At 30.6% G+C, this 25,086-nt stretch overlaps 3 protein-coding genes across 9 annotated transcripts in view; 1 reads left to right on the forward strand and 2 right to left on the reverse strand.

Annotated features, from left to right (window-relative positions):
• LOC128393612 (uncharacterized) overlaps window positions 1–16,102 on the reverse strand; it is a 63,967-nt gene extending 47,865 nt beyond the window's left edge. The window contains 1 exon segment of the mRNA XM_053353804.1: window positions 15,443–16,102. Coding sequence (XP_053209779.1) covers window positions 15,443–15,549 — 107 coding nt within the window. The 5' untranslated portion in view covers window positions 15,550–16,102.
• Window positions 16,103–16,252: 150 nt separating this feature from the next.
• LOC128393817 (density-regulated protein homolog) lies at window positions 16,253–17,239 on the forward strand. The gene is made up of 2 exons (XM_053354035.1): window positions 16,253–16,565; window positions 16,816–17,239. Exons 1-2 carry the CDS (start codon window positions 16,355–16,357, stop codon window positions 17,145–17,147), a joined length of 543 nt encoding a protein of 180 aa, XP_053210010.1. The 5' UTR covers window positions 16,253–16,354; the 3' UTR covers window positions 17,148–17,239.
• A 199-nt stretch (window positions 17,240–17,438) lies between these two features.
• Window positions 17,439–25,086, reverse strand: part of LOC128393808 (serine-rich adhesin for platelets-like) — a 29,352-nt gene continuing 21,704 nt past the window's right edge. For 6 of the 7 annotated variants that reach the window (XM_053354023.1, XM_053354022.1, XM_053354025.1 and 3 more), the window contains 2 exons: window positions 22,469–25,073; window positions 17,439–19,613 (listed from right to left, as the gene is read on the reverse strand). In XM_053354023.1, the coding sequence (XP_053209998.1) occupies window positions 17,704–19,613; window positions 22,469–25,073 (4,515 nt within the window). In that variant the 3' untranslated portion in view covers window positions 17,439–17,703. The remainder of the gene's footprint in view (window positions 19,614–22,468; window positions 25,074–25,086) is intronic. The other variant, XM_053354026.1, reaches the window with a different exon arrangement.

Genomic DNA, 25,086 nt, shown 5'->3' on the forward strand with positions numbered 1-25,086 from the left:
TGTTGAATGAGTAACGAGGTCCTTGTTACTCATTCGATGAAGCAGGTTAACATCATAATTGTTACCATACCAATTTGTTAGTAATAGTTTGATCTCACTTAAATTTGGAATTTCAATTTTAAGTTTATAATCTTGACTCAGATTACCATATCTTAATGAATAAGGTTTACCTAATCCATTTGCCACGATAATTAACTGCGTTGCTTTGATGACGTTTTCACCTAATAGTATGTCATTAGATAAACCATCAATGACATAGGCAGCTAGTAATTTAGGTTCATCTCCATTATAAACTTTTAAAGGTACAAACCACTCACATTGAATGATGTTTTGATTTGCAGATTGAAATTTCAGGTTGTAGGGGTAGGCCATGAGTGCGAGCTTGACAGCGAGGTCCTTGCTTATCAAGGTCGTACAAGCGCCAGTATCAAACATCCCTTCAATTTGGACTTGATTGATAGAAAATTTTATCATCGGGTGTCTTACTTTTTCTGTTGAACCATTTTTGTTTTTATTCGCAATTAAACGAGTTGTATTTACACTACCATCGCTTAATTGTTCATCAACTTCAACGTTATTAGCTTTATTTTGTTGAGGTTGTTGTTGATTATCTCTTTTTGGGCGTTTTTCAGGGAATTTAGTCCAACAGTCATCTGAATTATGACTCGTTGCTTTACAATGAATACAATAGCGATTTGATTTTTCTTGATTACCTTTTTGGATGTCACCTTTTGACTTCCATGCTGACTCTTGTCCTTGTGAAAGTCTTGACCTTCCTTGGTAACCTTTTTCATTTCTTTGTTTGTTTCGTTGCCAATGGCCAATTACTTTACTTTTAATTTTCTCGACATCCAGGTCGTTCATTTCCGGAATTATCTCATTTTGAATATAATAAGGGATAGACGATAACATGAGGATTGCCAATGTTTCATTTGATGCCTCAGGGTAAATTACCTTGAGCGATGTTTCCAATTTCTTGAAATGATCTCTTGGATCTGTTTTCGGGTCATACCTTCTTTGTACCACATTATAAGTTGCTTCAGCTTTTTCACTCGAAGTTATTGTTGAATTGGTTATTTTCTGCTTCCATTCTTCATATTCAATGAAAGGAGATTCATTTCTCAATTTCTCTGCTCGATCTCTAGCTTCATTTTCCAACAATACCGTTATATGATCGATCCATGAGTGTTTGGAGGGATCTAAGGTCCTCAGATCATACTCCAGACACTTGATGAAGTCGGTGAACGATTGCTTGTCTCTATTAGGCCAGCTTCTTCTATTAATTCTAGTAAGAGCTTGTTGTTGAGCAAAGGTTAATTGTTTTTCTTTTTCTTGGAAATTTATATTTCCTAGAGCTTCCGACATTGAGGGTCTCTCAATTACCGAAAAATTATTAGCGATGAGTGAGGCGAATGCAGGTGATATTCCCAAATCGTCCTCAATTTGCCTTTTCGTGTAGTTTTTGAATTGATCAATCGAGTTTATCTTTTCTTTGACCAATATTACCAATGAATTGAAATCCAGTCCAACCTTTCTTAGCTGAATTCCATCCATCCATTTTATTGGGTATTCTCGCTTTGAGTTTACCTCGAAATTTCCTTTGATGTCTTCACCGTCATTCTGGAACATTTCTTGAATTACCTGAGATTCCCAGATCTCTTTTCTTAACATGTCACATGTCTTCTGTTCAGGGTTCTTTATTCCCCATTCCATAGAGATTCCAATCAGTTCATTTCTTGAAACCACATCTTGAGTTTTTGACTTTGGATAAGTCGCACTTTCACTTTCACTAAGCATTTTCACTTTAATTGTTTTTCACTTATCACGATACACTTAGTACGCACACAGTTAAAGGTGTTTATTCACTAAAGTCTAATGAGGTTGGTTTCGGAAGGGAAAAAGGTCCTCTTTCCCTTCTTTGACTTAACCTTTGAAGCACTATGATCAGGAAACGGAAACGAAAGCCTTTTGGTGAAACCGAAGCTTTGGTTTATAGGTTGTTTCTTTGGTGATGATTGTAGCTACTTTGAGAAAAAGGGTTTATAATTCAGGCTTAAATCAGCGGAGGCATCTCCACCAATGTGTGAGTATTTTTGTCGTAGACAAACCTTACCAAGGGATCTCCGAGAAAGACTGATTTGATTTGAATGAAACTCTTTTTATTTTTGATAGCACTTTTGAACATTAGATTTATAAATTTGTGAATATTTAAACAGAACTGTGGGTAAGGGTAAAGGAAGGGTAAGTGAAGGAGAGAGGGTAAACAATTAACGTGAACAATAGACTTAACTTGACTAATCTGATTAATTGTGTTTTTGGACTTGTGCTTTTATATGTAACATTTAACCTCTAGGGTATTGGTAAATAGTTAATGTATCATGTGATGTAGATTAGATAAAGGGGGAGAGTAATTAAGGTTGCGTCATTTATATGTAATCCCCTTACAGATATCATGATTAAAATAGATTACGATTTAATTATTACTTCAATTTATATTAGGAAAATCAATTGCAACAGGTTGATAATCAAGGTTGTGATACTTGATTGTTGATCTTTGATTTGTGATGAAAAAAAAGGATAAGTAGATTAACTTGACAATATTTTGCTTTTCTCCAGGCAAATGATTTCTTCTTGTTCATGGTAAACAATTTAAATCAATTATCATGATTAGAATCATGAATAATATTCTGATAGAAAAATTGAAATTGATTTCTTTGCAAGTGAAGAAACTTTTTCAAGACTTTTTTTTCAAAAGGCTTAAATACCGTTAGATTTGTGAAATAAAGTGTAAGGGATAATAAGAATAATATTTTCAGGGTTACATGCCAACACTCCCAGGGATTCAGAGATGATAACATGATATTGAATTTCATGATATGTTTACAGTTACGATTAGGATTCAGATAGAAATCAAAATGAGATTAATAAAAGTAGATATAAATGTCACTAACAGCTGAGAGAGTAATGATTTTTAATGGTCAAATTTTGACTTATTAATATTTTCATCTTGATTGATGAATTAAATTGTTGATTGTCATAAAGATAATCAGTTAATATTTTCAATTAAAATTCGACAATATCTGTAATAGTAATCACATCTTTACGAATTCAAGAGAAATTCAAGATTCATAGAGATAATTTCCTCATCATGATTCTTATCAACGTCAATTAGAAAACCGCATGTCTATTGATATAATAACTGTTTGCAATTCGATTACTTTATTATCTCTACATCATCACATTCGAATGTCACTCATTAGGTGTTGATTCAATCGATTCTTAGTGTTCTGGATGTGAAACCTGGGAGTTTTTTGTGTAATAACTTTTCATGGGGATAATAAAAGATGATCAAGATAAAAAATTAATGGTGTCGGTATGAGGATGAGTTCGTTGTTTCAAATTAATTTCGAGGCTTGATTACAGTTGTACAGTGGAATTAAGTCTCTTCCATCTTTTACTTTTTTAACCAGGCAACATGATGATCTAAAAATACACTGAATCATTTTGGAAAATTTCAGGGTTTCAATTATCTCTCTTATTCTCTCACTCATTGAGTATATTTAATTGTTCTTGTACTTTTGCAACAAGATTCAATGATAATCCTTTCTACTGGAATCATCAAATGATAACAATCAAATGTTTGTGAGATAATAACAACAAAAAAAAGATGGAATATAAAATCCCAGTGAACATTTGATTCATTTTCTAAGGTGATTTCAGAATTGATTTCGATTTATTATTTTCTTTATTCTTTTCCATTCTTTTTCTCTGTCTATCTTTTCATGTCTCTCTCCTTTTCTCTTTCCATATATCATTTCTATTCTGTTTCATCTTCTCTCATATCAAAAGGACGAAAAAAAGTAAGAAAAAATGATCATAGAATCGACATTAAATCTGGCAAAAGGTGAATCAGGTAAAAGAACAAGAAAAAATTGTTACTTTTTATCCTATTGTTTTTAAGTATAAAGTCGAGATATGAAGTTGAAAATAATAATAAGAGATTGAGAAGAAGATGAGAAAAAAGAAAGAAAAGAAAGACAAGGATAAGATGAAGATGAGATGAGGATGATAAAATAGACAATTTCAAAAGTTAAGAATGTTATCTTTTTAATTTGAGATGATGATCATCTTTTCATCTTCCAATTGCTTTTCCTTATTTCATTTAATTTCCACTTCTATTTACCTGAAGGGAAAAAATATCTCAAGGTAAACCTTTTGATTGGCTTTGGAATCACATGACAAAAGGTAACTTTTATTGATTACAAATCTTGGAATTGGAGTAAACCCAATTACGTGAATGAGAATTGATTGTTATTATTTGTTAACTTGAGATAATCTTGACCCTTGGATTAACTGTTAATTCACTCATAGAAAATTATCATCAAGTTAATCATTATTTTAAGAGTTTGAGTATTGGTAATGGGGGAACATTGGAAGGTTTTGATAAAAAGATCTTGTTGTTGTTAATGATGAGGATGATAAAAAGCACGCAGATAAAGTTTTTGTTTGCAAAAGCTTTTGTCAATATTAGGACAATAGACAACTGTTGAAACGAGTTGTTAGTGATGATGAAAGAAAACCTTGAACGCATGAAAATCATCATCATCATCATCAAGTAACAGTGTTACCTATGTATACTATTAGTATTATTACTTGACTAAATTCATTGGATGAAGTTAAAAGCTGACAGAGTTGATTATAATCATTAAATCAGTAAAGTCAACTGAATAATGTTTACTTGATCATTTGGAAATGATTCACAAGCCAATATCATGATGATGATCAAAAATCACCATGATATGAGGATGAATCAGTAAATGAAATAGCAAATTGAGTCAAGAAGAAGTTTTTTTTTTCTCTCTCTCTCCCCAACATAATATTTTCCATAAGGATGATATTTACTTGTTCATCGTCATATTTTTAGTTACTTGATTCAGTGAACATGTTAGGAAATCTGAATATGTCGAGGTATCAAATTTTGTCGCTACTCTTGATCATGCTAATATTTTTTATCTTTTTCTCTTTCATGTCATTGATTCAATGAAAAGGTAATAATGATGGAAAAGGATGAATATAGTTGATGTCAGAAAAAGAAGGAGAAACCCAGAACTTTTCAGTAGTAGATGAAATTTCAACCTTATTATTACTTGAATAGAAGAGAATTTTTTGTTCTATATTGAAATTTAATATATAATATTTCAAAGAGACCAATTAAATTTCATGGTAACTATTTGGGTTCCAATTTTCAGAAAAGAAATGGATTCACCAGAACTTTTTTTTGGATGTTCTCAACTGAAACGATTAAATCAACTTGGAAATGACCAGAAAAAAAAACAATTATATCAAAGTAAACATTAATAAAATGGACTCTCAGACTGACCAGACAAATACCAATGATAATGATTCAAAATTTTGGTAATGGTCAGTTCTGATGACCTTTCAAACTTGAAAGAAAATTGTCAATCTTGCAAAAAAATAAAGTTCTGCAAATCTAAATCATCTCAATGATGGTGAATAGGGAGAAAAATTCATCACCTTAATTCTCAATTGAATTCAAATTCTAATCAATCTAATATATTATATAAAATCTTTAAACTGGACATTGATAGACTTTTGAAAAGAGCAGCAAACTCGTTCAATCGATTTGAAATCAATCTCTATCTGTAAATATATTAATAATACAAAAGTGAAATAAAGGTGTACATGATTGGGAACATGAAGCAATATATATATTATATGATTTCAATGATTGAATTTGATAATAATAACAATTCAAAGGGTCAATGTAAATGGTCAATGTACCATGGAGCATATTGAGCAATATTGACCACCCACACTTGATCAAAATGGTTAGAATATGATAAACATAAGTCAACATTTATTACAAGGGAAGAAATTGAAGAAAGAGGAAAAAAGAAAGAGAGAAAAGAAAGAGAAATGAAACAATTCAATTCAATCAAATCAAAAATCAGGTTCAATCAGAATTATATCTTGTAAACAGTAAAACATGTGATAAAAAATCATCTGTTTACATGGTAAATGTAATAATATATAATATATAATTTGAAGGATAAAAAATATTACTCAAGTTGAACCTTGAAAGTTGAATGCTCAGAACCATTATATTCAGAATTGTCATAACGGTGAGAGAAAAGATAAAAACAGAAGACGATGAAGAAGCAAATATATCTATCATCATCGTCATCTTCTTCTTCTTCTTCTTCATTTGAAATTTAAATTCGAATTTTTAACTATTTCTCTTTCTCCCTCTCTATCGTTAATACTTTTATCTACAGGGTGCGAACCTCCCATCAAGATGAAATAGACAAGGTAACAGAAGAAAAGTAACCTGAACTTTCATCATGTTTATATTCATACGACTCAGAAAATTTAGATGGATAAACTTTTAGATTGTCAAGAAATCATCATAATAACAAGGTAGTCTTGGTATTCAGTTATGCATTAGAATTTTCTTTAACCATTCCCTGTAATCTTACTCATCATTATCATAATCTTCATCTACTCAGGTAAAAATTCAAGATTCAATTCATTTTGTATACAATAACAGCAAGAAAATAACCTTGTCAGAGTAATAATAATAATAACAACAGAGTAAACATACAAACTAACTGACTACTGTACACAAAGTAATCAGGTACAGAATTTAGTTCAAGGTTAAACCATAATGAATATGAAAATATAATCATTGTTATTATGATTATTATCAAGAAAGAATAAACGAAAAAAATTAAAGAATAAAAAACAGAAAATAAACTTCTTATAAGGTGATATATTCTTGTTGACAATTACATGTACTAGTAAGTAATCACTGGATAATCAAGGAAAAGTTAATTGTTGGTAAAAGTAATATGAGACAATTAACTGATTCAAGAGAAAAAAAAAGTTCATCAAAATAAACATAATTAAGCTCAAAGATTCCTTTTATCTTTTAAACTATCTAATCATGTAACAATTCATTAGATAAATCATAGAATCATGAAATTCCCATGGTGGTTTTATCGGTTAGATTAAAAATCGTTAATCGTTAACTTTTTCCCGTTTAAAAGTAAACTTAATCTTCCCAATTGTTTCAGGTGATTTGTGGAAGAAGAAGAAGAAAAAATCCATAGAAATTCATTAATATCAAATAGTAAGAACGAGAAATTGATTTTTTGATGGAACTTTTTTTTTACTCCTTTTTTCTTCATCCTTTTGATTCATTTGTTCAACATATGAAATATCCGTGAGATTTTCAGCTTCAGGTGAATATTGAGTTTCCTGTACACCACATGAGCTTTTTACATATTTTACCTTATCGAAATACTGAAAGTTATCAAGGAAACGAGGTAATCATTTTTTTTACCTACTTCCTGATAAATCAAATATACATATTGATAAAATAAGACAAATAAAAGTTAGAATCAGGATTTGCAAATATTGGGTGGAGAGAGGTAATAATACTTATGGTGATATACATTGTAATCTTTTGTTACTTCAAGGTAATACATGGTAAGAAGAGGGATATAAAATTCTGAAATTCATGATAAGTTTTGACAGTCGTAGAATCTAAATTGGCAAATACTCTCACAGTAATGATCATATTTATTGTTTTAATGGTTTTTTTTCTGTTTACAGTTCATCTGATCATAAAAATATCATCTTCATGAAGATCAGATATTATGCTGAATAGCAAAAGATATGAAACTGAAATAGTAATATAAAAAAAAGCAATAATATTTTCATAGCTAATGAGATTCCAAGTATCATCATGATGAAAGATGATAATGATAAATTTCACCTCAACTATGAACAAGCATGAAAACAGAGATTCTGATTCATGGAAGTGTTTATTATCAGATTATGTCCAAAATCTGATATAATATATTTATGCTTATTTTCTATCTCCAGAATATTATATCTTCGCATGGTAATGTAATGTTAGTTGAACATAATGGTAATATTATCATCTTCATGTGAAAGACCTCCAGTAAGTGCACCTTGAACTTGAATGAAGACTTTGAATTAAGGATGAATCATTTTTCGCAATAAGTGAGAATAATCTGAATAGCATTTGTAATAATGAATGATAAAACTCTGGAATCTGATGATATTTATTATGATAAAATTTATGAAATGTTTAGCAAAAGCAAACCAAGTTAATCAATCATGTATCATGTATTAACCATTATGATTGATTATACATAAATTTCATCATGTTTCAAGGTATGAAAGCTCATGTATGTGCATATGATATAACAGGGATTTCTTTTGCAATTATTATAATTGAAACTCCCTGTAACTAGAAGGCAGTATGTTAATATATGCTGCTAAGTATTGTAAGAGTGAAAATCGATTCTGGAAAATGATAATAGTTAAGAGGTAAACAGTTGATGACATTGAACTTACTCACTTGTGAGTATTACCTTGAAAAAAGTAACAACGATCACATTAGATTGTTTTATTTATCTATTTTCTGTTCATCATGCAAAATCTGAATAAATTAACAATGAAGATGGTGGAAAAGACTGAATCATTATGAATAAAGCAAAATGATTATCAGCTCAATGGAAGAAAAAAGTTGATGAAGAAAAACAAAACTCGAAATTAGTTAATTATAGTCACTAAACTGAACATATTCAGATTATTTGATGAGCGAAGTAGAGAGAGAGAGAGAGAGAGAGAGAGAGAAATGCAACAGAACATGATTATAATTGGATGATGAGAAATGATGACAACAAGATGAAGATAAAATATTCAGAATTAAATTTATTGATATTAATATTCAAATTCATGTGAACGGATTATGTTACTAACTATTCATTTTGAATTAATACATATAAATCAATGGGAAGGTTTTTCTACTTCTACAAGTTATTGTTCAGACTATCATGATAATCGTTACAATAACAGTTATTGGCAACTCAAAATGTTCTTGAATATCATAGAGCAAAAATAAAGAGTTGATTCTTTCAAATTTCACATGAATTATCTTCCTTTTTCTGATAACTTTATTTCATTCTAACTTATTATAATTGTTATCACCCAAATTGTTTCTAACTCATTACTTCAGGCAATCTCATAAATTTTGTAAAGCATAACTATTACTTATTATCATCATTGTAATACTTTTTTATCATGTCGTTATGGTGATAAGAATGAAATTCATGGTATCAATTGATGTAAGTTATGATTCTGATAAATATTAAATTCCCAATGATATTAACATATCTCACGGGGATCTTCAATTGATTATGGTGGTAAAACTATTTACAATTTAATTTCAAATGAATTTTCAACAGTTAGTAAATCATTGGTTTGAAACAAGAATTTAATTTCTTTCTTAAAAAGTAACAATATCATTTCGTTTTCCTGGAAACAGTATTATCCATAAAATAGTTGCTAATCAATTCTAAATTTTAATAATAAAATAATAATATAAATTAATTAAATTTTATAATAGTCCTAGAAACGGAAACAATTAAAAATTTATCAATAACAATTAGAGAATCAATTTTAATCAGTTCAACTACAGCAACAGTTATTACCTTTTTTTTCATTCAACGTCTTTTGTTGAACTTTTTGAACAGAACTGAGCTTTTTTTTTCCTTCATTCAAGGTTATCGTTCATGGGATTTTTTTTTCGGTTCATTCAAGAAAGTAAACGAATCAGAAACATGATGATAAAGATGATAATGATCATCATCGTTTCTGTGTGTCATCACTATCAAAAGAAGGAAATAAAAAATGTTGTCTACCTTGTAGACGAGTGGGTGTTGAGAGTAAGTGGGTGGTTGTAGTAGTAAAGGTTGGAGAGAGAAAAGAAAGAGTCCAAAAAAAGATCAAAGAGAAAAAAGAGAGGAAAAAGAAGATAAATTATGAAATATTCATGATGATAAGGATGACAAAGAGAAATCTTTCTCAACTAAAAGATACATTGTCCTCTGTTACAAATAATAGTATAATAGGTAACTTAGAAGAGGAAAAAATCGTCTTACTCCCTGAAACATTTTCGGAATGACAAGCATGAGAATCGTCATGATTTTTTTTACGTTATTCAACAATATGAAAAAACAATCAGGAATAAATTATAATTGCAACGATATTATTAATATAACGGTAAAAAATGTAATTACAATAGAAATTATCATAAAATGTTTCAATCAAGTTCAGTCGAATAGTTTTTTTGAGGTAATTTTCTTAAAATTAAACCTTGACACCAGCAAGTGCACAAGACCTGAAGATCTTGAATGCAAAAAGAAAAACAATTAAAATTATCATGTAATTTGATAGTTAATCAGAGGAGATTTAATTGATTCTGGATGATTAATGTTCTGCTAGTTTCTATTTGATGAGATTATTTTTGATTCTGGTTTGTTATCTATAATCATGGATAATCGGTAATAGCAATTTTTTTGGGTGTTTTACATCATGTTGACGGATTGAATTTCAGGATAATTATTACATTAATATTGTTATCATCATTTTTCATGTGAATCTAAGTAATAATAACCAAAGATAGAGGCAAAAATTAGCATGAAATGGATGAAAAAAATGCTCACAATCAAAAGTTGATCAACAATGGTTAATACTAATTGTAAACAGAGGCTGAAAAGTTATCATGAAAAACAATGAACAAGCTTAACATGATAACAATAAGGTATTAATCATGATAATCATTTTTGCTTCTAGATTTTAAGTTCAAATTTTGTTAAAATAGTGATAATTAGGGCTGATGAAAACATAAAAACACCAAGAGGGAAATTAAAAACTCTTAGGAAATTGTTATTGGGTTGAAGAGACGCTAATAGCTAAGGCTGATTTCGATTATGTGATTGATGGGATAATGATGTTGTAGTTATGGTGAAAACTCAAGTTGTATCCAAAATGTTGATCGTTTTTTATTCTTCCATCATCAATACGGTTTTCATCACCTTCTTCAAAATAGATGTAAATGTAAATTGTTGCTTATCTTCATCTTTTAATGTTTATCTTCATTTCAACTCTTCAACTGAGTTGAAAATTTCAAAAACATGAGAAAATTTTCTCGTCCTCCCTCTTTAAAACTAAATAGATACAAATTTGTGTCTCTCTCTCTTCATGTTTCAGTTATATTTTATTACCATCATGAGGATTTTCAAGGTAATAGGGGTTGATGATGAAAAAACGGTTCTTGAAGATAAAATTCACCATCAATTGGAATATTAAAAGTATGATATCTCTACATGTGGAAATGAAATGAATCTTCAATGTTATTTGGTTGAATAATGAAAACATTTCGAGTGGTTGAGAATAGAGTTTTCCTGGTTCCATGGAAACAGAATCAGAATTTGAATTGAAAAGTAGGATTGAACATGAGAATAAGGGGAAAAGGAAATTAACAGAACAAGAAGAATAATCAGATATTGAGTATTCAGAGTATTTTAGGGTAGTATAAAAAGTTTTCAAACTCTCTTGACATTTCAGTCAGAACTTTTTCTTTGATAGAAAAAAAAAATGTTTTCATCATTTCTATTGAGACAAATTTTGTATTCACATAATTCAAAGTGATTCACAATAATGATAAATTAATAGTAAACATAATCATCTTCAAATGAGTTTATCAAAATAATTATCATCTACTTATCATTAGCATTCGGGTATCATTATTATTAGTATTATTACTTAAATTATATATCACTGATCAGATAATATAATTGAAGGAAAATCTATAAATTGAGAAACTAAAGTAAATGTAATAAAAAAGTTTAATCAATTCGATAGTTGGAATTGATTTAATATTGTCTCTTAGATTGAATTGAATTTAAATTGTAAACAAATTCAAAATATCCAACTAATAGGAGGAAAAATTTTTCAAGGTAAAAGGATTTTATTCATGATATTATATTTCTTGTTACCATGAAAAGAAAGAGGATGAAATTATGATGATGAAGATTGAGATAAGGATGAAAAATATAAATTTTCATCATTTGGGTCATCTAAGTATCATCACCATGATGATTATCATCTTGGTGATCACCATATTTTACTCTTGTTCAAAACCTTAACCTGGTAACAAGATGAATGCACAAGGTTAACGTCAGAATAACTCAGATCAATGATAAAGGTAATTCAAATAATTCTGTTTTTACTCATGTTCATTTTTATCCTCATAATCATTCTTGTTATTCCCTGAAGCAATATAGAGAAGATGAACCTCTTGTTTTTTTTTTCGTTCATCACAGAGATGAGTCTGATTCTCAAAGGTAATTAGAGTTGATTATAGTTTGCAGAAGCGATACCAAGGAAAAAGTAGCAAAAGAATAACCATTTTAGCTTCATGAGTGTTTTTTTGGCAGAAAAATAAACTAAAAATGTCATCCAGATTGATAGGGTGGAGATTCATGAAAAAAAACGCTGAAATCTTCATGAAGAGCTCACAGTTTTTCTTACCAATTCAGTCAGCAACTTCCAAAAAGACGAAGGAGTAAACCGTTACATCTAAAATTGATAATTGTTCAGGCGTAATTCAGTTTACATGATGATCATGATGGTGGTGGTGGTGGAATGAATTTCTAACAATCAACAAGTTTCCTTCCAAGTGATAACAATATAACAATAATGTTTTCTTTTTATTACTTTCTTTTTTTTCTTTATTCATCATCATTTCCATCATTCTTTTCTTTTACATGCTCTTTAAGATGTAATTTGATTATCAACCATGGTTTTCATCATCTTTTCTCTCTCGTTTTCTCCTCCCTTCCAATGGAGGAGGAATAAAGTCACATTCAAAATTAGGTCAAGAACTTTCATTCTCTTTCGTATTACCTTTCTCCTATTCTCTCTCTCTCTCTCTCTCTCTCTCTCTCTCTCTCTCTCTTTCTCTCTTTCTCTTTCTCTTGATAAATGTAATAGAAGAATTTTTTCCATGCAGGTTAATCTTTTTGATGATAGAGTGGAAAATGAATTCTGCTAATACAGAATACTGATGGAAGGTTAAACTCTAAGTGTACCCTGTTATTATCATTTAATATATTTGGAGAGAAAATTATTTTTCCATCATAATCACAATGAGCAACAATAGTAATAATAATAATAACCAGAACTAGACTGTTGATTGTCAGGGTGATGATGATCAGCTTGAGGTTATCGGATGGAGCGTATCAGATGAAATTTTAAGAATCTTAAAGTAAATGATGAATATGAGTATGTTTTCTGAATCATAATAACCTAATGGAAAATAATATAATAAGAATTGATAAATAAAACTCCAAGAGAGTTAATGGGATTTTCAATGTGTTGTTATATTAAATGAATATCTTTCAATGAACTTTCATTTTCCTTCATCATTTTTAAAAGTTCATTTCTATCAAATCAACTCCATGAAAAACATGATCATCATCAGTATAATGGTTAACAAAAAGAAAGATAAATGAGCGAAGGAACAAGAATTTTCTTGCTCCCATGAAATCAGACAGAAAATTTTGACTTCTTGAACGTGACTTGATTGTTTAATAACAACGATCACAATGATCAACACAGAATAAATTTAAGTTCAAGAGTTAACATGATCAAATATCAGTAAGAATTGTTAACCAAATTAAAATTATCAAAAGATATTAAACTTGCAGTTTCCTTGATAAAACTCTAGTATTAGGGGTTTCCAAAAGTCTTGTGCCTGACTATGTTTTATTGTAGATAGAACCAAAATTTGAGTAGCAAATTAATGCTCATAGATTTTGATCATAGAAAATGAGTTTTCATAAAAATCGAGCGATTCAATTTATTTTGAGGTCAAATTAGGTCGAAAACCGCTATTTTGCAGATAAATCACGATTTCATGGACAATTCATTCAAAAATTCAGAATTTTTATCATAAGCATTGCTAGCATTTTGGCATTTGAAATCATTTTAAATTGTGAATAAAAACAAAATTAAGCGAAATATTCAAATTTGATTGAAAAAGTTAAAGTTTTCAACTGTTTTACCTTTCAATCTGATTTCATGTTAAAATTCATTGAAAACTCGTATTTGACCTAATTTGACCTCAAAATAAATTGAATCGCTGATTTTATGAAAACTCATTTCTATGATCAAAATCTATGAGCATTAATTTGCCACTCAAATTTTGGTTCTATCTACAATAAAACATAGTCAGGCACAAGACTTTTGGAAACCCCTAATATATTCAAGAAAACAATGAAACCTCATGAAAGATGATGAGCTAAAGAAGTGAAAACTTTTTCGGATAAAAATAGATTATCTCTTTTTGTTTTCATTCCAATAACATCCTCATCTCATTCCATTCGTATTGTTGGAGTAATGGTTTGTATTACCATTCAATCAGTTCGTTGTTTATCATGGTGATGACGATGGAGGTGCAAGTGGGAGTGAGAGTGGGAATGGAGAGTGGGTGTAGGATGGAGAGAGAGAGAGAGAGGAGGATAAACAGCATCTTCTTTAAGTTAATGTTATAAAATTGATTGATAACATGAAACTTTTATGTAAACACAATCATTGACAATGTTAAGAGATAGAGATTCCTTTTGTTACTCTTTCATTCAATTTTCAAGTTCATTTATCATGTTGATTCTGATTCACCTGGAAATACAATTTTCTCATTAAATTAAATTGGGATTTAAATAGATTTACATGATCACTATTAATATATAAACATACATATAATCACATAATACAATTTAATTGTTCATTAATTGGAAACTTGCTTTTACAACCTGTTTGATTTGAGTTATCAGATCAATTGTTATGTCATAAACATTTTACAATTAACTTATAACTTTGAATTATATTAATGATTAACATGATTGATGAAATTAATCATTTGTTTTTTATATATATGTTAAGTTTTAACATCGTATGAAAATCGATTACCTTTCATTAGATATTTTCAATTGCCTAATTGTTAATATTAATGAGAAAAATTGTAAATATCTAACCTTAGGTTATAATTGTAATCAATTTAGTTGATTGTTGATCTTTCGTATTGTTTATTATTGTAACTATAAACTAATATTTTTTCCTACTATCCAATGTAATTAACCAACAAAGGAAAAAGTTACAATTAATATTTTAATAGCAGCAATTCAATTTTTATAATCATATTTTTGATGGGAAAAGCAAAGCAAGAGTTATAGTTAATTGTTTGAGGTTTCACAATAAATTCATAATTACAATAACAAGTCTAATCTGAAAGGTTGAGGGTTACCCTTGAAAAAGTAAACTCATTTAATTGTAAAATGAATTTCTAATCAAATCTTTAAGATACGTCATAACAATTAACTGTAACGACTGTAAATATTATGTCATTTTAATCAACAAGTTAGAATCAGAGAGATGACAAAAAAAGGGGGTTAACTTTTTTTTCTTCGGTTAATTAATGGAAGTTGATTTGAGAAGCAAATTAATTAAATGGAGGAAAAAAAATAAGGTGAAATGATTAACTTACAGAATCCGTTGTTCCTCTTGTTTCCTCAACATTTGATCTCGTTTCATGACAGTCATGATTTTCTCATATTCTTCAGCCGATAGATTACTCAGGTCCAACGAATCCATGTTACCGTAATCAAGGATAAAATGTAACAATTAACAAACCAAATGATGAACCTTGAAAAGTGAAACAGTTGCAAATGTCCAAAAAAGTTAAACAATAACAAGAAAAACGCCAAAGGAAAACATTGTCCATGTGATAACCATAAGAGGTGAACGGTTAACAGGTTTTGTGATTGATGGTGAGATTAAATTTGAACAATTAAAGGTGAAAACACAGACACAATCAATTAGGTGATTAATTGAATTTTCAATACAATTAACAATTTAAGATGGTTAAAGATGATTAGGGACAAAAGAGAGAGAGAGAAAAAGTTGATTGGTTTCACTTTGGATACATTTTTTTACTCTCATAAATTTTATCAGGAAATTGAACTAATATTTAATGTTTCACATTCTAACTGTTTATCTATGGGAAAGAAAGATTGAGTTTTCCTTTAATCTCTCTTTCTTTCTCTCTCTCTTTCTCTCTCTTACTCTCTTTTCTCTCTTAACGTGTCACAGAAAAAACTACGATTCCAACCATTGAATTTATACCATAGGTGTAAACGAATACAGGTGAACATGGAAAAGAGAAAAGATTTTTTTTTCTTCAAATTCTATTAACAAGGTGGTAACATCTAGCGGCGAATTTACCAATTAATCTTTTGTTCTATTCTTCGTTTGGGTGACATCTGGTGGAGACTTTTGTCTCTCTTGTATTTTCTCTTTAATTGTTAATTTTTTGAAAGAAATTTTCTTTTTCTTTATTATTGATTGTGATTTAAAAAGATTGTCTTGATTAGTGTTTATTTAATTTGGATTGGTTAACATGCAACCTCATCCTAATTTTGTTGAACGTTACAAGGAGACTAGTTTTCCAATAAGAGTTTCTTATTGTGGTGAATGTGGTTTACCAATTGAATATTGTTCTTATTTTCCTGATTTTGAGAAATGTAAAATTTGGTTGGAGAAAAATTTACCTGATGAATTTGAAAAATTACTGGGAATCTCTGAGGCCGGTGGAGATGATAAAGGTGAAGGTAATGTATCACCTCTTACCTTTCACTTATTGTCACAAATTTCTTAGCCTTTGTTATTAGGTAAAAGTGTCAACAATAACAAAGCTTTTCTCTTCTCTTCAATGGATTTTTTGCTTCTGTATTTTCCTTTTTTCCTCACTAATTGTTTGTCTTGTTAACTCTTTCTTTCTAATTGTTACTCATTATGATGATTTTCTTTCTTTGTCATTAACTCTGACTTTCTTTTCCAATTTTCTTTTTTCTCCAATAGATGGTAAAAAATCGGGTCGACAAAAACGTGGAGGAAAAGGAATGGTTAAAGTAAAGAAAAAGGCTGAAGTTGACCGACATATTGGCCTTTGGAGGGCGAATCGAGGTAAAAAGAAATACGTGACCATCGTTAGTGGACTGACAACCTACGAAATTGATCTGAAAGAAGCTTCTAAATTTTTCGCCGCTAAATTTGCTTGTGGATCTTCAGTTACCGGTAACGAAGTTGTTATCCAAGGAGATGTTAAAGATGATCTATTTGATATAATGACCGATAAATGGCCTGAAATCGATGAAGATTCAATAGAAGATATGGGAGAGAAGAAAATTTGATTAACCATTACAACTTTTCATCATCAAAAAAAAAGTCAAAAATTAACGTTATGATTTATACCAAATAATTAACAAAATTTTGTCTCAATCAACCAACGTCCTGATTATATCATTTCAATCAACTGAAAACCAAATCAAGTGAAATGCTAATCGTTCATTTGTATTTACAAATGTTGTTATTCATTTTTACCACAATTAACTTATCATTGGTCCAGTTTTCGGTTCGCAACAATTTAATCAGTTTTAATTGCTGTGTAGTTTAGTTTCAAGGAATCGTGATAAACAATCAGATAATTAGTAAAATTTATTAGGATAAAATATTTTAATAAGTTCGTTATAATTATATTTATAAATATTGATAAAATTCTGTGTTTCAATTGTTGTAAAACTAATTAATTTGCTTTTAATCTTGTTGATGATTAACAAATAATCATGAAGACTAGAAAATGGTTGAAATGATCATCGATTCATCATTAGAATCGAGATGATTTTCATAATCAGAATAATTTAACTGGAATCATTGTAACTCCAACCATCAGATTTTTAATCATTTTCGTTAAATTGTTGATTGATTATTGTAACAATCAGGTGGCGAAATATTTTTCTCAATTCTTATTGACGTTGAACTGGAAACAGGTGAATCAAATTGTTGATAATTAGTTGATCGCGATGAAGATGATGAAATTAGTGTTGATCTTAATTGTTGATTGTTAGTAATTATTTGACGTTTTCTTTTCATCTCTTTGATTTTATCCTCATCAATTATCACATCACCATCACAATCAGCATGATGATTGTAAGAACCATTAACAATTAAAGGTTCGCGATGATGATTAACAATTTCACTTGAATAGGAAACATTATTATCGTAGCTTAATTGTGATGAATTGTTATTGAATCTATCGTCATCTCCACTGATTGTGACCATATTGTACAAAGTATATTCGAGCTCCTCTTTTCTCAAGGCCAGTTTATCCATTTCCCGTTGATCTCGAATCATTTCACCGATCAAAGCTTCATTTTCGGCTTTTAGTTTGTTCATCGAATCTGTTTGCCTTTCTCGATCGATTTCCAATTGTTCTAATCGTTGTCTAAGAGCTTCTATTGTTGATTGAGCTCGAATCAGATCACGATTTAAATTCTCATCTCTTTCAGCTTGACTTCGAAGTTTTTTCAACTCTTTCTCTTTCAATTCGAGAACATCTTTTAAACTTTGAATCTCTTTACTCATGAAAGTTATTCGTTCCTCGACCCGACGAGCTTGACCATTTCGTTCTTGTCGTGAATGAATTTCCATTGAAACCATTTGATTGTTAACTTGATTCATCTCATTTACTTTAGCCCTTAATTCAGATTTAAGTGAATCAACCAAACATTTAAGCTCATCTTTAACTTGTTCAAGTGAATTTAATTCCTGATCAAATTGTTTCCTTGCAGCATCCAGTTCTAATTCAAATGAATTAATTAGATGAGCTTTTTCCCGTTCATGTCTCCTCTCCTCATCAGCCAATTCTGAGGTCAATTTGTTAACCTCTTCTCGAAGTTGACTTTCATCCCGTGAATATTTAACTTGTAATGATTTTAAAGCTTCCTCTTGACTATTAAATGAAGCTTCAAGTTGATTAAAGTTATTTTGTACTTGAGACAATTGTGACCTCAGTGTGGGTCCATTTAGATTATCCAATTGTTGAGTTAAACGTTGAACAACAATTCCCAATCCTTGGATGATTAATGATGATCGAGCTGATTCTTCCCGAGCAATTGTTAATTTCCTCTGATGAAGAGCTGATAATTTACGATGAGCATCAAGCTCACGACTTAAATAAGGGAATCCACTATTGGCACCATTAAGATTATTTTTACTACCTGTTGGTGTTGAGGTTGAAGTGGAGGTTGAAGTGACAGTAGATACATAAACTGTATTATTAGCTGAGAGGTTCTGGTTAAGTGAATGCTCAACCGACCCGGTACAGTTAATGGTGGAAACGTTATGGATTAGTGATTTACTCGTTTGACTTTTACTGTTAATATTTTGTCTTTCATCATCTTTATCCTCTTTTTCTTGGTTAATTTGATTGTAAGGTAAAGTATCATCATCATTATTATCAACAGTAGCAACTGGTTTAATTGCTTTTGATGTTAATCTTTCTCCTTTTAATCCTCTCAATCCACCATTGGCTTTACTTTCAGCAGCCATACTTTCAAAGAAACGAGCTTGACTTTTTACAGATAATGAAGATGATAATAATGGTGATGATGAGGATGAGGATGATGATGGTGCTGCTGGTAATGATGCTGATGATATTGGTGATGATTGGTTTGATAAGTGAAATGATTCCGGATCAACTTGGGTTGTTGATGAAATAATTTGTTCACTTGAATAATCACCGGATGATATTGATGGAGCTTCTTTCTTGCCATTAACTGGAACCAAATTTATTCTTGGTGTTGTTTCATCAGAATCATCTAGGATAATTTAGTTTCGTCATCCATTTGATTTATACATCGCCAATTAATCAGGTTAATCATCATTTGGGTAGAGATCATGTTGAGAAAGGTAGAGAGTTATAACCAAGAACAAGGTGAAGTAAATCAAAGATGGAAGCAGGTAAGAAAGAGAGAGAGAGAGAGAGAGAGAGAGAGAGAGAGAGGAGAGAGAGAGGAGAATAGAAAAAGAGATTAAATTAACTCATTCGATTACAATTATCGTCACAATTAAGAAAAGGAATATAATTAGTTTACATTTGTAATGCTCTACAATTAAATCTACAGCGAAAAACAAAGCTTCGTATTTCCCTTTCCTCTCAATTGTTTTTCTTCAAGTGATTTTATCAAAACAATTTAGCAACAAAAAGGTTAATTTAGTTTTGAGAAAAAAATCTCAGGTCAAAGGTTAGTAATACTATTGTGCTCTTTTCATCAATCTCTCTTTTTTTCCATTGTATTCATTCATGGTGTTAATTGGAGTCGTTGATTAGGATTAGGAAAAAAAAGAGTGAGAGTTAAAGACCAATTTGACAATTAGAATCGAAAGCGATTGGGATTGTGACACAATCGACACGAAAAAAGTTAGTCGGTCACAGTTTCGTCGACGAAAGTTAAACGTTCAATTAAATCTGATGGTTGAATGGACATTGCGATTTGAACGATAATAATCATGAGGATTTCTGGTGATCATCTTAATCAGTCAGGGAATTGGTAGTAAGTTAATCAAAAGTTAGTGGATTAAGTTGAGACATTTAAACAGATATAAGACAGTGAATAATTAAACAGGTATAAGATGATGATAATGATGATAAGTTAATTGTTAACAGAAAATGACAATTTAATAATAGGAAACCAACGGAAATGTTAAAATGATTTGTAGTAGTAGGAAGAAGGTTGTTTTTTGTCATGTCAGGTTAGCTAATTGTTAACCAGGAACCACTTTTTTGACTTGGTCAATTGTTGAGGTGAAATGACCATCAGTTAATTGTTACTGTCTTTTAATATGATCAACAGACAAGAATAAGGCCCAAGTATTAAGAAGACACGAAGGAGGACAATTAATGGAAAACGTTGTAATTGTTGTAAGAAAAAGCATCTGAGCTACATGTTAATCCGAGATTATTTTCATAACCTCATCATTTACAATTAAAACCAAAGAAACACAAACATGATTAGTTGAGATTACGAGTTAATCAACTCTTAATTCAGTTGATTAGCAAAGGTGAAGGCAATTGAATATTATTTTCCAGAGATAAACAAAGATGACGAAACCAATGGATTAACCAAGACAAAGATTATCCCAATGAAGACAGTTAACAAATAACAGATGAGATTATGGTGATGTTGATGATTAACACGAGAATTAATTAATTTGATTAGTAGGCGAAAAAGGTTGACAATTAGAAAACCATTTGAGAATCAAAAATTACCGATTACAAGGGAAAACAAAAAGGGTTAAAATTGGCGCGTTAATAAAAAGATGAACAAAATTAATGGTAAACAATTATGATGGACAATTAGTTTTTTTTATGTAATCGTTTGATTTTGGTTAACAGAAATTGTTTGATTTAATTGTTAGGGATTAAGGAGATTAAAGTGTTAAGCTCAACAACTAATGTTTATTTTGGGATAAAATATCATTTGTAGAGACGATGAAAGCAACATGAAGGTATCACAATGGAAGACGAAATTTGGATTAACATATTTGCTTCTTTGGTGGATTATAAGAGATTCGAGTTAATTGTGATTCAATGGATTAACCGTTTCATGTTCAATGATGATTATCTCGAGAAAGTTAATTGTAAAGGTGTTAATTAGCTGTTGGAAAACAATGATAATAATCAAATGGAAATTGTTGATGAGGTAAAAAAATCATTCTCTTCATGTAAACAATCAATGTAACGAATATAATTTCATATCTGTATTCAATCAAATCTCTTTGAAATGAAATTTGATTGAATTTGTTATTATCGATATTATTTTTTTTTCTGCTAACAATTAAGTTCTGATTTTTTTGGTTTGTATTTTTTTTACAGGACAATCAAGATTATTGGTAAAAAAAGTGTGGTGTTTACTTGTGTGGCTGTCAAATCAATTGATTATTACTTGTCAATTCATCAATCAATGTTTTATTGGAACCAGGGGAAAGATTCAAGAATAGAGATTGAAATTGATTGTGATCTGGATGTTAAACTAATCAAAGTTAATCAAGGGATTTAACTGATGATTGTAACATTTCAAATGGTTGGATAATTAAATTAATAGAATCAATAAGATAAAATTATTCTCAATGTTATTTGGACTTTGGGATTAAGTTTTCATTACGTAAAGGAAACGATATTAACTTTTCATTTGGATTGTCGGGTTTCATTGGTATTGAACTTTTTTCAGAAAATATTAGCTAATTGTTGTGATTAATCAATTGTGATTAAAGTGAAGCCAAGTGAGTTACTGGATAGAGAGAGACAGAGACAGGATTAATTGAGGATTAATCAAGTATCTAAACAAGGAAACACCACATATACAAAATTAGCCAATTAGTTTCTTAATTGTTGATTAATTAACAATTGAAAAAGAGGAAAAACTGAGAGGAAGGAGAGATGAAGATGATTATTATTGCTAAAAGCGTCAAAAAATATATATTATCTGTTGATTAGTTAACATAAATTGCTGATTAGCAATGAAACAAAAAGCAGCAAAATCTAAATTATATTGTAATTAACTGACTATCATTTGCAACGAAAACAAGATACAAGGGTAAATAATTATATTAATTGTTGGAAGGTGAATTAGACTAAATTAAACTTAATTAGAATGATTTCGAATAAAATTACTTTGGTTTAAAGATGACTGGAACAATCGACGTGATGATGTTGATGATAACAATGGTTTCTTAATTGTTACCGTACTCGAAGTGGTAATTGTTGTCTCATTGTTATTATTGTTGCTAATTAATTTGTTTGATTTATCAGGTTTACAAGATAACTGATTACCATTGGTACAATCGGTTAAAGGTGAGATTGATTGTGGTAAAGGAGATGATCTTGAATCATAATTAGCTGATTGTTGAAGATGATTAAGTTCACTATTATTGTTAATTGTTGTTGTTGTTGTTCGGATTTTGGCTGATTCAGCGAAATGAACTTTCTTTGGAGTTGAACTGCGACAATTATGTAAACCATTTGAATTTGGACAATTAGAATCTTTTAAAATACCAGTTCGATTTCCTTTCCTACCATTGGTGTGAATCCTTTGAACACTAGAAATTGATGAAGATGAAAAGGAAGATGAAGATGATGGAGATGATGGTGATCCATCAAGTGAGCCCGTTGTATCTAAATCAATGATATCTTCTGAACGTAAAGTGACCACTTCCGGTATTTCAGCTTTTTTAACAGTAACCTTGATCACCTCTGACATTCGAGGTTCATAAAGGTAAGATTCATCATTTGTGTTACTTTGTTTACTATTGTTACAGTTAACAAGATGATGATGAGGATGAGGATGATTAAACACCGGATCTGAGATCATGATTGGTGAAGTTGCATGATGAAAAGATGATGATGATGATGAGTGATGATTATGATGAGGTGTTGATGTTGATATTATTGGGCAAGTGGGCGAAGGTGACATCCTTTCACTTACACTTTCACCGTGATTATTTTCGTGTCTATTAGCATCATGGTGATTAGCTGTTCCGTCCGGTGAAAGGCAAACTGACCCCGTGAGGATTGATGATGTTTCCCATGAGCAACCAGAAGAAGCGTCATAAGAAACAGACTCACCTAAGCCACCGTCTTCACTTAAGGTCATTTCCGTTGAAGATGATGACCCAGCATTTGACGATGGAGGTCGAAGGGTAAGAAGAGTGTTAACATCATCTTCCTCTTCAACTTCACCACTTGACCGAGAATCGATTCGAGACTCGGATAATGAACCAGTCGGTGAAATACTTTCCTCGTAACTGACCTTCTCGGTGCACGATTCATAGATTGGACTAAGTGGACGGTCACTTTCATCAAGAATAATTTCATCATTTTTTGTCGATTGCTGGTAATTATGTTTACTGGGTAATCGGCCATTGTTTACTGTCTTTGTCAATTGTTTCTCAGGTGATTGTGATTTTTTTGAAGATGCTGTTATTTGAACTTGAATGAAAACATCATCAACTGACCTGAGTGACCCGTCATAGGAGACTGAGGTTGATGATGTTGGTGGTGGTGGAGGTGGTCCAGTTGGTCTTACTATGGAACCATTTTGTTTATTATTATTATTATTGACATGATTGTTGTTGTTTTGATGCTGAATTTTATCACCAATATTATTTGAAACTAGATCAACTTCATCACAACCATTAGAGTGACCGTTGTGTTGATAATGATGATGATGAATCTCAAGATCAATTTCTGAGGGTGATCCTGGTTTAGAGGACGATTTTGAATCATATCCACCGTCACCTCCACCAAGGGTAACAATATTTTCACCACTTTCACAGTCAGATCCTTCTAGGCAGCATTCAGGTAGAGTTACAATCGGTGCTGGCATCGAATTGACTTTACACGAGTTTGCAAAATGACCTGAACCGTCTAAAGAAGACGAAGGCCGAGATCCATTAGAACCATTTAAATTAACTCCTCCTTGTTGATTAGTATGCCTACTGTTAGCACTATCGTTACTATTACTACCTAAGATTGAAGGTGAAATTGATCGGTAGTTACCTTCACCTCCTTGATTTGGGCGATAGTTTGGACTACCTGGACGTAACCAAGCCCCTCGAACACTAACATCGGGCCTAACACCGGTCATTGCAGCATTCCAAGAACGTCGAATGTCCGAGTTTCGTTGTAATAAGTTATTGGCTCGACGTCGACGTCGAGAATCAGTTCGGAAAAGTCCATCACTTTCGTATCCACTTTTTGATCTGCGAACCACTTTGATTGAGGTTGGTTGGGTTGAGGATGATTTAGATGAACCTTTAATTGAACCATTGGTTGATGAAGGTGAGGAAGGAGTTAATTTAAATATACCAAGAAAGTTACTAAGCTTTGTCATGGTTGTACGATCTGAATCACTTGCACCTTGGGATATTGGTCGACTTGGTGATGTTGATTTTTCACGATTTTTTGATGTTGGTGGTGGAGATGATGATGATCGAGATGAGGTTGATGATGAACTGGAAATTGTTGATGGTGTTGTAGAGCTTGAAGTTGATCGAGAAGTTGATTTTCGAGTCGGACCAAAGATTAAATTACATCCACGATTAGATTTACTATTATCACGATTTCGCGATCTCATGGGTATCGTTGACGATGATTTAGATGACAATTTAGAATCGTTTTCAATAGAATCACTTGTTTTTCCTTCTTTGTAATCAGATAATGGTTCATTTGAATCGATAATTGTGTTTCCATCTAAATTACGATTCCATTTAACTCTCATCTACAATCAACAA

This window comes from Panonychus citri, unplaced genomic scaffold (assembly GCF_014898815.1).
Source record: "Panonychus citri isolate SS breed McGregor unplaced genomic scaffold, ASM1489881v1 Contig00138, whole genome shotgun sequence".
Classification (NCBI taxonomy): domain Eukaryota; kingdom Metazoa; phylum Arthropoda; class Arachnida; order Trombidiformes; family Tetranychidae; genus Panonychus; species Panonychus citri.

Excerpts from the sequence above, each read along its gene's own strand:
- LOC128393817 (XM_053354035.1), top strand. The coding sequence starts at position 16,355 with ATGCAACCTCATCCTAATTTTGTTGAACGTTACAAGGAGACTAGTTTT. Across the intron at positions 16,566-16,815 it reads TGGAGATGATAAAGGTGAAG|ATGGTAAAAAATCGGGTCGA; the intron begins GTAATGTATCAC and ends TTTCTCCAATAG.